General features: G+C 35.1%; 1 protein-coding gene across 1 annotated transcript in view; it reads left to right on the top strand.

The window, feature by feature from the left end:
• Positions 1-3,069: 3,069 nt before the first annotated feature.
• Positions 3,070-15,369, top strand: part of LOC148273726 (uncharacterized) — a 101,813-nt gene continuing 89,513 nt past the window's right edge. Inside the window, exon 1 of the mRNA XM_088238303.1 lies at positions 3,070-3,750. Within this exon, the coding sequence (XP_088094429.1) occupies positions 3,623-3,750 (128 nt within the window). The 5' untranslated portion in view covers positions 3,070-3,622. The remainder of the gene's footprint in view (positions 3,751-15,369) is intronic.

The following is a 15,369-nucleotide window of genomic DNA, read 5'->3' as shown; positions in this document are numbered from 1 at the left end:
AAAATAAATATTTCATATTAACCCTGTCGGGAATCGAACCCGAGCCCTCTTGCATGGTAGGCAAATGCGCTGACCATTACACCATGAGGCCAAATCAAATATATAAAATATATATTTTGGGTTAATAATATCGAGAATCAAATCCGGTGACTAGATCACGAACCGGAATATCTCCTATTTATCTTCTTGCCGAAAACACTCATCCTGGGTTCATTCTGGTTCTTTTTTACGTAAAAAACTGTTTTCTTCATTCCGCTCGGACACGAGGTACCGGTAATACGGGGTGAATAGATTTTTTTTACTTTTTTACATTCAAATGTCTTTTTTTTTTGTTTTTAAACAAAATTTTAAATTTTATCGCATTAAAATCCTAAGACCGACTAGAACTAGGACTTGCATTTTTATTCAGCATGCTCCTTTCACATGAGTATTTCGTCTTTCTTAACGTGTATGAATAAAATATGGCTTGATGCTTTTCACCTCTTGATAAACCTCGTTCAAATCGTTTTTATTCACCCCACTACTCGTTTCTATAAACCATAAATTTATAAATAATCGGACATCATCTAGTGTAGGCCGATTTTATCATTTGATACGTTTATATTTGTGATTTAAATAGCAGACAATAGATTATTAAATGGATCTAAGCTTAGAGTAATAACCTCATAGAGTCGCTCATACGGAGAAAAACCATTTTATGATTATTGACCACTAACTTAGCTACAGGTTGCAAAACAATGGACCGCAGGTAATTGCGTTGAGAATTGCGAGCCAAACCAAAACCATTTATTACACGTTTGTTGTTAAACTAAAAACCAAACTAAAACTTAACCAAATGTTAAGAACGCCTTTTTTCTATGCAATGGAGCTTAAGGGCTTCTCTAGAGAATTATTACTCTGAAGATCTGAGAAATAATTTGTGTCATTACTGTGAGTTATGCCTGTGAATTATAAGTTTTTCCACCAACGTCAAATAACGAAAAGAGTAGGAAATTGCTCCAGAAGTATTATTTTAATGTTAGCAGTCCGCAGAAAACATTGTTTGCTTTCACATACTGACAAGAAATTCTGTAGTAATTTTAACGTGATTGCCAAAATCTAAATTTTCATATCCCCCTCAATTAGTCAAATATTTTTTTTTTTTTTATTTATATCCCTACAGAGATGAGGTAGATTTTTTTCAAATTCAGGATTATGGATATTCGAGCGTTTACAGGGCTTATGACCTGTCATTGGCTGGGTTAAGTGGCCACTTTGAGTAGGTACTACAACATTCCCCATTCCGCTTATTAGCGAATATCCACACAGGTAACATTTTTGATTTTTGTATATATGTTACTAAACGAGAAACCATTCACAAGCGAGTTGGAGCGCCATGTATGTATTGATATTGAAGTTAAGTATTTTAATTAGCAGATTACTTTATTTTATGTAGTTAAGACTCTTCCGAGTTAAATTAAGTACTAGTAATCGCCTGCAGATTACTCTGCAATTTATTTTTATATATTATTATTATTATTATTGCTATGCAAGCCCCGGGTTCAATTCCTTACATGGTTGAAATGAAATATTTATCTAAAATTTTGTTTTAACCCTAGAATATTTCATAGTCCCCGAACTGGCACCTGAAGCGTAAGACTGATTATCTTATCTCAGTGTTATAAAAATTATCACGATATGCCGCGCTTGGTGTACCAATTCAGAGGCTTATACACCATTAAGTGCGGAGATTGAATAAGGATATGAATGAATATAATGTGTATTACCTCTCTCCCGCTTCCACTCCCACCAAGTCTACTATATACTATTGTGTCTTTCTACTTTCTTTTATAATAATTGTCTATGTATAAATATGTCCTTAAAAATGCCCATTGGGCGTTTATATAAATAAGTAAATAAATTAGTTAAGGAATAACTAGTTGTTAAAATGACTGTCTAAATAAACACATTAAACTCCTTTATCGATGAGATAGTGGTATCAAGAAAAGATAAGTTTACTTAGGACCCAAATACAATAAAATAATTATTTGCTGTAAAATACCTTTTATTTAAATCATCAGTTGAACGATAAGTGAATATTTTGTGACGTCATATTCTTAATTTAATTGATGTATTTTTTATTTACATTTAGAACACAACAGTTCATTTTCAATTCCAATTCATTTTCAATGCATTTCAAAATATACACAACAGATTGATTGAATGCGAAAAAAGCAATAATGAACATGCCTAAGTTATCGCAGTCATAAGTCAACGCGTGTGCAATCTTTAAGTCAACGCTCGTGTCGGTTTGTTTTTTGTTTTCCTTGTTAATAAATACAAACTGGCGAAAAATCGGCGTTTACTAAAAAAATAATACAATATATTTCATTTGCAAATAGTTAGGAGTATCTAATACAAAAAAAAGTGAAAATTGAATTGCAATTACTACGGCGACTGCTTTTCTTGACATTTGGCTTGCCAACCGTCGGCTAAATGCAATAAATAGCATAAATAATAAATAAAAAAATAAAAACAGCAGTTTTGAAATATTTTCCATATTTACATGGGTAAAATTCAAATATGTGATTGCGCAGCAGGATTATACGTCGCGAAACGTAAATTATTTTGACATTTAATATTAGGTGTTCACGGATGTTCTATTGTGATCGCGAATACGATAAACAACCATTGTGAGAAATTGTTATCACGTCGCTTATTAGCGTGTCGATAGTTATTTGTGATTGAGCTACTGAGAGCGCCATCGAGTCGAAAATACACAGAAATGTGTTCTTCAGCCGTTGAAATATTATGAATCATCAATTTATTATGTGGCGGAAAAACTTTTAGATCTAATCAAGATCCTATTCCTTCCAAAAATGCTGAAATCTGAAAGTGCGAATGAAAACTGTGTTCTATACTTATTTCAAAAATTTAAACATAATATTTGTTAAGCTTTACTCTCTGGCCCTGTGGAACGCTTTGATTTCAAATATTTGATTGCTGTCCCTTTCTGTTGTAGGAGATCCCGCTTCAAAATCCGCATTCACATTCAGTAACGGACGCTCGGCGCTCGGCCAGTCGCCCGCTGGCAGTTGTCAGAGGTGGACGTGAAAGCGCCGCGCATCCAGCTGTCAAAAACTTGTTCGCGGAGCAATTTATTCATTGTTCCACCGAAGAATCACAAAAAGTCAAAATGGTTCGCTACAATAACGATAAGTTACAAGTAATGACAACCAGAACTAAGCTATTTACAGTTTTTAGTGATAAAGTCCAACGCTGTTGCTCTTCTGATGTAATTTTATGAAGATGAAGACAGACATAGTTTCTTTTATGTGTCAAATGTGCTATGCAATACATTCCAGATCACTAGCTATGTGCATAAATGTCAGTGAATTTGTTTAATTATATGTACCAATTCAAGTGATGTTGTGTATTGAATAAAATAACTGCACTCCCTGACTTGTGACACAAGAAATTTTTGACGTTTGTGCAATGTTCGTTGAATTCAAATTTGTAATTTGTCCCGCAATTTTTCAGACAATCGTTCTAAATTTTAAATCGCTTGTTTTGGAGTAGTGTTGGGACAGTTGTTTCGAAGTTAGAAGTGTTTCAGAAATAAGTGATTTGTTTTAGAGGCAAAATGGCCTCATATTTGGATTTGGGTGGTGAAATCGTCGTGGGCCTTGTGATGTTAATTTCTTTGGGAGCGAATGGACTGGCGCTTCTCGTGTTCATCCTGAGACCATCGCTAAGAACCATATCTAATAGGTAAGTTCCTTTCTCATGAGATCCTTGACTATTTACCGAACAACCTTTTCTGTACCTTCGCATTTTGTACCTGCCTGCCACAGTAAAAAAAGGAAGATTCTCGTAGAAAAAATGTAAACAAAGTATTGATATAAGTATGCATACTAAAAAAGGGTCATTTATGTTTCGGCATGTAAAAAATGCAGTTAAAATTACATGTTTGAAAACAATTTAAATTACCTACGTGGGTAGAGGGTAGCAATGTTTGTAGACAAGGCTGGATTTCACTCCCTAAAGAGATTGAAAATTATTGCAACTGCGAAGGAAAACATTTTTAAGAAGGGAATATGGAAGTCTAGGCATTTACAGGACTTATGACCTGTCACTGTCTGGTTCTTAGCCACTTTACAGTGGACGGTGGAGAAGATTTTTCTTTTTTTGCTTCTTCCATATCATACTAAAGCCGTGGAACGCGCAATCAGGGTAACGAATCAGGCTTCATTTTTTTATTTTATCGGATAAACAAACAGTATGTACACAAACATTGACAATTTCTTTGTATACTATAGTCCTTAAAATGTAACATGATTAGAATGACAGTTGTCAGAAAAGAGGGGAATATGGAAGTCTAGGCATTTACTCAAACATTGTTGAATTAACTACCGGGTAAAAGAAGAAATATAAAATTGGAAAATTGTTTTCAGGCGTTGCCTAGTAGGTGATTTGGTTCAGCCGGATGAATCTCGCCCACATAAACGTTTCAGCTCCTTTACTTTACAAAAGTCAACAGATGGAAGAGTTGAGGAAATGTGGATGTTCAAACATGGGCAGAATGGTGAATGTTACACAGTGTGTAAAGTGGCCACTTAAACCAGCCAATGACAGGTCATAAACCCTGTAAATACCTAGACTACCATATTTCCTTCTCAAAAATATTCTCTCTCTCTGTTGCAATAAATTTAGAGTTACGTTTTTATTGTCCACAGAGCAAATTCGAATTTTCTGTTCGATTATATTATTTGTATGAATTTTTATTCAAAACGTGTACAATTACACGTTGCCGACGAAGATACTTCTAATTTTTATTCACAAATTTGTGCCTAGACTTCCATATTCTCTTCTCAATAATGTTTTCCTCTCTGTTGCAATAAATTTAAATATGAATAACTCCCTAGGGAGGAAATCCAGCCAGTCTGCAAGCATTTGGACATACTCAAACATTGTTGAAATTATCTCATTTGGTTCAAAAGTTGTAATGTTTTCACAGAATCCTGTTTCCTGGACATTTCGTTCAATGTGAATCCCAGTATAAATTAAGGCTTATTACCAGAAGATAAAATCTTCCAATGAATAAATTAAATAAAAGTTGGATTTATATGATTTATACTACAAAACGTATTCAATAGAAAATAAAATAAAAAGCTAAAAATGTACAAAAATAGAATTAACAGTATTTTTTTTATCAATACTATTACTCAATGGGAAAAAAGAATAAAGAAGAAAGTGGAAAAGGGTATAGATTGAGGAAGTGAAGGGTGATGTTTATTCTGACGTGATTCAAACAGTAATACTATGGATACACTATCTTTGTTAGTGGATGGTAGATGATTCTACAGTCAAGCTGCGTGGACACTATATGAGTTAGAGAAGAAAGAGGAACCGTGGATGTGTATTAAGAGGATGCTTTGAGAAATAGAACAAAGAGGTAAACCATGAACTGATGAGGGTTGTATTTTTTCACGGAGGTATATAGCAGCGTTCGGGCTATGAAGTACAGTGAACAGAAGTGAAAGGGAGTGAGTCTCTCCGCTGTCTAATGTGGTCATATTTTCAATACAGCCTGAAAATTACTTTTTACATTACATATTATGTATCCAGGCGTAAATATCTGTTTATTTTGCGTGATATTTTTTATTTTTACTAAATAACTTTTTGTAGATAATGTTAATTTTACATTGGGGGGTTTATTGCCAAATGGCAATTTCTTCCAACCAACCAATAAAATAAAAGTTAAATTTTTGTAATTCAAGTTACAAAACATATTCAATAGAAAATAATAAAGATAAATAAAAATAGAATTAACTGTATTTAAATATAAATTACTTTAAATCACTACTACTCAATAGGAAGGGGGAAAAAAAAAGGAAAGAGGAATGGACAGATTAATGAAGAGAAGGCAGATGTTTCTTCAGAGGTGATTTAAACCGAGATACTGTAGAAACATCTTTGATGGTGGATGGGATATGCTTCCACAGTCGAGCCGCATGGACACCATGGGCCTTACTTATAAATCGGGTAGAAAGTTAAGCTTGGGAATAGTGGTAGAATAATGATGACATAGCAAAAAGTACTACTTATTAACCTCGCATAGAGTTAAACTCGGTTTAAATCTGGGATAGCGACCATAGAATCTTATACCTGCTCCTTATGTGGTATAACGCTGGAATAAGCACGCGATCTGTCAAAAGTCATATTTTTCGGTTATCAAAATGCATGGTTTATCAGTTTTTATTCAATTTTAAACAATTTCGTAGTCCTGCGACCTTCTCAATGCGACTCAAGTGATTTTTAATTATTTGTTTGAATAATATCTGAAATTTTATATGTTTGTATGTGTTTTAATTAATTGTGATAAAAAAGAAACACGAATAAACTACAGAATTCGTTTTTAACTTCTCTTCTTCCTAATTTTGATTTTTTTTTCTAACGGTTTTCTCCGTGTTCTCGCTTAAGCTAGGGTTTCCTAGGACAGCGGTGCCCGTATCTTAACGGCCGTAGTGAACGGTGATGCGGTGGACAGCCGTCGTAGTGGTGACTAGAGAGTGGTTTTATTTTTTAACGGTGTAAAGCTAGGGTTTCCTAGGACAGCGGTGCCCGTATTTTAACGGCCGTAGTGAACGGTGATGCAGTGGACAGCCGTCGTAACGCTGACTAGAGTGTGGTTTCCTAGGAAAACGGTGTTATCAACACCATTTAACACCGTTTCCCTAGGAAACCACTCTCTAATCGACGTTACGACGGCTGTCCACTGCATCACCGTTCACTACGGCCGTTAAAATACGGGCACCGCTGTCCTAGGAAACCCTAGCTTTATCAACACCATTTTTATAGGAAACCACTCTCTAGTCACCGTTACGACGGCTGTCAACCGCATTAATGTTCACTACGGCCGTTAAAATACGGGCACCGCTGTCCTAGGAAACCCGAGCTTTACACTGACAGTAGTCTCGATTTGACTTTGACATTTGTTTGTGTTTTTACAAAACTACTTACTGCGCACGCGCACATATCAGTGTTGACTGTTTAAAAAAAATAAGCATGAAATAACCTGCGAATCGTTATTCTAGGTAATAAATATTTTGATAAGTAAGCTTGTTTTTATATCGGTTGTAAATATTTAAACCGGGTATAGTTATTTCTTATTATAAACCTGGTATAAGGAAATCTAATAAGTAAGGCCCCATATGAGTTAGAGAAGAACGAGGATTTTAGTGCTTAGCATAATGTTTGGTTACAGATTCTAAATTTGAAACTGATCTTTATTTTGTCTCTAGCTTCTCACTGGTTGTTCCAAATTTGTGGATTTAAGTATCGCTCGTTTTTTATTATTTGTTAATTGTTAGAATAGATACTATTATTATTATGCGAGCTATTTACATAATGGCCCCCAATTTTTTTTATATTTGGGTAAATCGTAAGACCGCGAATATTATTTTCAAAGGCGTATAAAATAACTGTTTAAAATTTGATTTCCGGAAGTTCGCGTTCCCTGTATTTTTAATTGAAGGATTAATCAATTTAAAAATAAACAAAAGATGTAACATTAATTTTTTGTTTAGATGTTTCTTGATAAAACTCCATAGTTAATGATTATGATAAAATTATAAATAAACTTATCAATGAAACTTCATGGTTTTGTTTTACTTTTTATTATTTTGACCAACGAGCGCTTTTGCCTAAGTAGGCATCTTCAAGACTGGTGAATTGTTTACAGCTTTTATACTATTCTTAACATATTTTGGAGATAAGATCAAATGAATATTTTTACAGGGGACAGAAAACATAAATATTTAAAACTATAGTCCTTAAAATATAGCTTGATTAGAATGACAGCTGTCAAACTAATGTCATTAGTGATGGGAAATTACTGATCACTGATCAAATCAATTTCATCACTTTTTTCATGCAATCATGAAACTCTGTTCCGAAAATGTATATAATAATGCAAAAACAAGCCTATTATAGTGTGTTTAACACAATTATTCACCAAAAAATAAGAAATTTATACCTTTTTTATAACCAATATCAAATGAATTTTTTTTTATTCGATCAATTTACATTGACCAATTTGTCCCATCTCTAACATTTTTGCAAAATGATCTAACCTTGTAAGAACGTCGTTAAAATAAAGTTTATTTTAGTTTTTTTTTAGTTTTAATACTGATTTTATATATTTATGTTGATTTATGTGTCAAGCATTGTATTAAAAAAATAAATTAACACGCCAGATGCGAATGATCTTTCGCGTGTCAATATCAATAACTTCTTAGACGTTACTACAAAGTCACGTCATCACTTTTTCTGACAAATGTCTAATCCAGCTATATTTTAAGGACTATAGTTTGCTAAACAGTTGATTTTTGGGAGTTTTTGGACCGAAATTGGGATTAAGCTTTTATTAACATAAAATGAACTATTAAAATTAAGAACTTCATTCCATAAACAAATGTGTTATCTAAGTATGGATATTAAAATATTTCGTCATTCATCTATAGGTATGTTAACTTCCCTGTCAAAAAATCAAAGTATTGTGCTAACTTTATCTGTTAAAATGTGTATTTCCTACTCTGTTGTATTTCGCCATGTGTCCTTTTCCCACCTGTTGCCGACGTAAAAGTACATGCACCAACTTGGCGGCCCTTCCTGGGGTTTTAATGTAGCATAGGAGGCTTCAGTATGTGTAAGCGATCTACCACCTCCTCAATAAAGACTAGTATTTGTCACTTTCGGGGGTGGTGATCGCCATACTGAAGCCCACATATAGATTAGAATTCATGAAAATATTTGTATGCCCATAATGTGTTTTTATGTTGTTCTGTATAAGTGTTGATCGCCGCGCGGTCGGCGGGGAACTGCGGCCGGTAGCGGGAGGGTGGGGACCTTATACGTGGCGCGAGAGAGACCGATAGAGCCGGCAAATGTGCTCGCTATCTCTCTCGCCGCGTGATTGGTCAACCTAGCACCGCCCGCTATTGGCCTAGCCCACCGCCGCACGGCAAAATGTTGTATATATAGCCCCGCCGGGGAAAAATAAAGTCAGTCATCTCACCACACTACTAAGGCTTTCTACTCTCCACTTCACCTCCCTACCTCGCTTCAAACCGGACCTCATCGCCACCTGGATTCGAACACCGCTACCCCCCTGGACTTGGAACTCGGATACTCTTTGGATTGGATTTTGGACCCCGGATAATTTGGACCCTTGGATACTTCCCCGGAACACACCCCGCCGTTCCCACCGACGGAGAGATACCGGCCTTACAACCCGGTTGCCTGACTCAGGATTGCGGCCGCCAGCGCTACTCGCTAGCGACCCCGCAAGGGATCTCTAGGCGACGATACCTCCCCCGGAGCTTATCGTTCGTCGGCCGAGGCCCGCCTACGCCCGGCCACTCTGCGTTTGACACCAGCACCTATAGAAATACAGTTCTTGTGACGGGCGCGATTGCTACGGACGAAGCAGTGATCCGCCGCGTCTGTTACACCACCTTTTAAATAATAAAAGCTTAATCCCAATTTCGGTCCAAAAACTCCCAAAAATCAACTGTTTAGCAAACTAGTTGTAAATATTTATGTTTTCTATCCCCTGTTGAAATACTTATTTGATCTTTTATCCAAAATATGTTAATTATAGTAAACGTTGTAAACAATTCACCAGTCTCGAAGATGCCTACTTAGGCGAAAGCGCTCGTTGGTCAAAATAATAAAAAGTAAAACTTTACCATGAAGTTTCATTGATTGGTTTATTTATAATTTTATCATAATCATTGACAAAAGATGTGTTTTTCATAAAAAATACAAATTTCGCAAATTCGTCCTTCTTCAAATATCAGGTGTCAACCGCCGCTATAAACTGTAATTTACGATATAATTACACTGTTAAAAAAATAAACTCAGTATGTTTCAATTTAATTAATTAATTTATTCATTACCGATTTCATATTTTCCTTATTTTTATCATTTCTAGTTCCGGTTTCCTAAAAGTTCAGTGACTTCATTTTTTCGCAATTGTTTTATTGAGTTGACAGGCGCCGTGATGCAGTTGGTTTAACGGCCAACTGTAAAACTGGCGACGCGGGTTCGATTCCCGCTAAGATTTATTCTCAATTGGTCTGGGTGTTGTGGCGTACTAATTCCTAAAACATCCTTTCATATTTTTGTCTTTCCTACCTGCTGGCAAGTCTCTAAAATGCCTTAGCTTTTTTTTAAATAAAAAAACGATTTTCCATTAAATTCATTACGATGTTCTTAATAGTATGTACATTAGGGTGGGCCGATAATTTTTTTCCGAATTTTGAAATAAAAAGGGTCTAAAAAGTTGCCTTTTGGATTACTTGGAATGCAAAAAAATATCAAAAAAAATATTTGATACTATTTTTGGCCATCAACCAGAGCTTGAAGTTTTCGAAAAAGTCATTTTTTTGCGCTAAATCGGGTGTCATTTCGTATTTAAGTAAGAAAATCAGTCTATTTAAATTTAATAATGTGCATTAAACTTTATTAATTAAGCATCTTAATGCGTGAGTTGCAATTTGTTTTGTAATAAATGGGTAGCATTGTTTTAATGAACCATTGTTTTCGTCAATATTAGCCAGGCGCTCGACGGAATCAGTTCCGCGGAGTGTAAACTTTTTTCATTTCGGTAGTTTTGTTAACGTGTTCAAATTTGTAATGTGATTACGTTATATCCTTACTAACAAAAAAATAATTTTATCAATATAGATAATTAACAAAAATCCCTAAATTAATCACTCTCTAGGGGGTAGAGAAGATTCTGAATACCACCCTTGGTATGGTAGATAAACGCACTAACCACCACAAAGTGGAATAATCTTCAGCCTATTCGCTTTTTCATGATGCTTACCTTAGATTTCGTTAAAACGGGTTTATCTCATGCCATAAATTTCGTCCGTTTTTACAAAAACTCAACATTTTTAATCTAAAATATTTTTTTAATTTAATAGCTTAATTTAATAATTCATCTTTAATTTACTACGATTTTCTGGACATTCAAGAAAAAATATTTGACATTTGAAATGCTACGTGCCAGAGAACACGAATATATCTTTATTCTTAAAGAAATACTTTTTAATATTCATTTATATTCCAATAAATGTCTAACTAGTTCATTATAATATTATTTATGCCTGCTAACTGCTATCTGGGACAGCAAATACTTGATGTAATTTGCCATATCACTAAATTTAGAACTCTTCTTGTCTATAAGCACAAAAACGTAAGCTACTTTTTTAAATATATGCATGTAGGTAATTTTTAAATTTAATTGCATTATTCTGTATTCAATTTGTAGATCTTGCCGAAATATTTTCCTAAACGCAAACAGCAAACCCTCCCGCCGCGCCGTATTACTGTGTATTTGCATCCAGTAGCTCAATCACACATAACTATCGACGTGCTAAAAAGCGACGTGATAACGATTTCTCATCATGGTTGTTTATCGTATTCGCGATCACAATGCAACATCCGTGAACACCTAATATCAAATGTCGAAATATTTACGTTTCGCGACGTATAATCCTGCTGCGCAATCACAAATTTGAATACACCGGTGAAATTTCTTTAGTGAACATGATAGAAATAAAATAAAAAGGAATTAATTCATTAGTTATGTAAACCTCGACAAAGAAGCTTGTTTGCTTTGAAACCGGTTGGTGAAAAATAAAAATTAGTGGTTAAAAACTAAGTTGTTTTATTTATTTTATTATAATGAATAACCACACAGTTAGTGCTTCAAATATAAACTTTATATAAGTTCTTATATGCTTAAATGGCAATGGGCAGCACACTTGACGAGGTAAAATGATGGCAGGTGGACATCCAGAATAATAACTTCATGGTGGTCATCTATAAATATATAATTTAAAAAATATATATTTATAGATGACAACCATGAAGTTCGGCATAAATAAATTGTCTATGTTTTTATGAATGTATGTATGTGTATGCGCATGGGTGTATGTACGTGTGTGTGTATGTACATGTGTATATATGTGTATATTTATATATACATGTGTGTATATATGTGTATGTCTGTATGTATATGAATCAAAATGTGTATCCGAATAAGTTTATATTTTGTTTGTCTGTGCTCTATATTAATTTGTTAAGTATTATAATATATTAAAATGTAATTGCCTAGCTTGGAACGGGGTATGTACCCTTGTTAGCTGGGCAAAGTGAATATGGAATTGTATTTTGATAAAGAGAGTGAATAAATAAATACATAAAGTGGAGACAATGGGCAAACAAAAGAAGTGTTGGAAGGCCACAGAAAAGATAGTTCGACGACATCGCCTCTATTGCCGGTAAAACATGGATGATGAATGCGGGTGATAGGAAGGAATGAAGACGTTTAGAAGAGTCCGCCATCCAGCAGTGGAGAGAATAAGGCTGAAGAAGAAGAAGGAGAACAAACATTTGGACCTTTAAAATAAATTTTCACAATATTTCTGTTCATGCTTGCATACCTGCCATGAACTCGCACAATTTACACCCGTTTCTGCTGGTATAAATCTCCTAGGCAAATCACAACCTTCCTGTTCATGTGGGCACTTCTCGTTCTGCCTCGTTATAACACTACTAACAGGTGTCTCCATTTAGCGTTCTCGGTATGGCTGTGCTAAGAATTAGCATTACCCAACGCCCGCGACGTTCGCACGCGATATTATCAAACATGTCCTTGCTGCGAGCGATTTTATACCGGTTTGTGTCTCCAGCTACTTTTCACCTTCTTCGTTTTGACCAACTTATAATAATAACATTGTTTATTGACGATAGAGACAGTATTTGCAATCACTGGATCAATATTATTATTATTACTTTTTTTAATCATTAATTTATTATATAAACGGCCAAAGCCAATGAGGAAGTTCAGTGGTTTTTTTGTTTTTTTTTATTTGTTAAAAGACTATCAAACTAAGCCAAAAATTTTTTTTTTTAATTTTTATATATCGTATTATCAGCGCTACGATCTTTTAAAGTTTTGCATTTCTGAAATAACTTCAGAGGTTCGTTTCCGCTTATTCTCATACAATTCATCCCATTGGTCCATTCATGGCAAGCTAACCGGAAATCTTCCATAGCTCTCATATGATAGTTTAATTCATATGAACCAGTGACGTCATTTAAAGTAGTACGTTTTTATTTCAATGTTTTTTATTATTTTTTTTGTACATTTTCGGGAAACTTTGCCGTTCAATTTAATGCTCCATTTTTTTTTACCGCGCGCAAGAAAACATTTATTGTATCCAATTTCCAGTAAGGCTGAAGTTCCTTATTACAACAGTTACATGAAGAAACGTAAATACAAGAAACTGAACAAAAAGAACATAAAACTATGTAGCAAAGACAAACAAGGGCAATATAATAATGGCATACAATATATTCATAAAAATGAAAGACATTAGACTTCGAGCTAAACCATGCCAATCCAACTTCATCCCACACTGTTTTAGTCGCGAAGAAATCTACAAAAAGCCGGAAGATCTATCCCAAAGAATTTCAAGTCGTTTGATGAATTACCTAATCTACACATTCTGGAAATCGGGGCATAAAAACAAAAGGTGCTTTAATAATCACATATTTGAATTTCACCAGTGTAAATATGGAAAATATTCCAAAACTACTTTTTTTATTTATCGATTTGTTATTTATCACGCTATTTATTGCATTTAGCCGGCGGTTGGCAAGCCAAATGTCAAGAAAAGCAGTGGCCATAGTAATTGTAATTTAATTTTCACTTTTTTGTACTAGATACTCCTTACTATTTTGCAAATGATTTTTCGCCAGTGAACTGTATTTATTTACGAGGAAAACAAAAAACAAACCGACACGAACGTTGACTTAGAGATTACACACCCGTCGACTTATAACTTCGATAACTCTTAAGCATGTTCATTATTGATAGTATAACTAAATGTGAGATGAGCGTAAACGGAGATATTCTGAATCAGGTAGAAGAATTTGTGTACCTGGGAAGTATGTTTACTAGGGACGGAAAGGCCGAGAAAGATATTGAAAGGAGGGTGAATGCCGGGAACAGGGTGAACGGTGCACTAAAATCTACTTTGGCAAACAAATGTTTATCGCAGGAGGCTAAACTAGCAGTTCACAACGGAGTTCTAGGGCCAACTCTAATGTATGGGAGCGAAGTATGGAATTGGAAAAATTATGATGACAGTAGGTTGAATGCTGTCGAAATGCCATCCCTCAGGCGAATGTGTGGTAAAACGATGTATGATAGGTGCACAAATGTCGAGATCCGTGAAGTGTGTAAGGCTGAGATATGCATTATCGACAGAATCAAGATAGGGGTGCTGCGTTGGTTTGGACATGTAGAGCGAACGGACGGCGAAAAAACGGCTAAAAGGATCTAAGATGCAAATGTTGATGGATGTAGAAAACGAGGAAGACCGAGAAAGACATGGCACGATCAAGTCCATCAAATACTTGAAGATGGACATGTCAAAAGTAGGAATAATCGGCGTGCGTGCATGAGAAGATGTATGAATGTTGAGGAAGCGAGGTCTGTATGCCAAGATAGAGTGTTATGGCGTTCTATCTTCTCTGCCTCCCCCTACGGGGAAACGGCGTGATGGTTTGTTTGATTATGTTCATTATTGTTCATTGTGATCGCTCAAATGCTTAGCATGTTTTCAAGCACGTCGATAGTTATTTGTGATTTAGCTACTGATATTAGATAGGAGTAAAGCTCGGGTTTCCTAGGACAGCGGTGCCCGTATTTTAACGGCCGTGGTGAACGGTGATGCAGTGGACAGCCGTCGTAAAGGTAACTAGAGTGTGGTTTTCTAGGAAAACGGTGTTATCAACACTATTTAACACCGTTTTCCTAGGAAACCACTCTCTAATCAACCTTACGATGGCTGTCCACTGCATCACCGTTCACTACGGCCGTTAAGATACGGGCACCGCTGTCCTAGGAAACCCTAGCTTTAGGGTCTAGTTGTTACGCGTCATTGCCTGTAGGGTTGCATTTACACCTTCTGACGACCTTAGAGTGTATGCATATTTTTACTCTAAGTTCACGACGCCGACGCTCGAAATGCAGTTGTGTAATAGAAACGTCTTGATAACTTATTGTATACAAATAAAAACATTTCTAGTTCGCGCAGTGAGACGGAACACTATTACTTCATGATTAATGTATTTCTTTGTCGTGTTACATAATTTCCAATAAAGTACTTGAAAAATCATTGAAAAATTTCCGCATTCTATGAACTTGATAATAAATAATATTAAGTGAAGTGCCAGATAAGTAGATATTTTACAATAATTTAATGTGCCTTCAAAGCGTTCAATTATAAAATATGTAAAAATAAA

The sequence above is a fragment of the Micrasema longulum genome, unplaced genomic scaffold (assembly GCF_059751315.1).
Source record: "Micrasema longulum isolate JH-2025_06_02 unplaced genomic scaffold, ASM5975131v1 h1tg001856l, whole genome shotgun sequence".
NCBI lineage: Eukaryota > Metazoa > Arthropoda > Insecta > Trichoptera > Brachycentridae > Micrasema > Micrasema longulum.
This window is presented reverse-complemented; position numbering and strand designations above follow the sequence as displayed.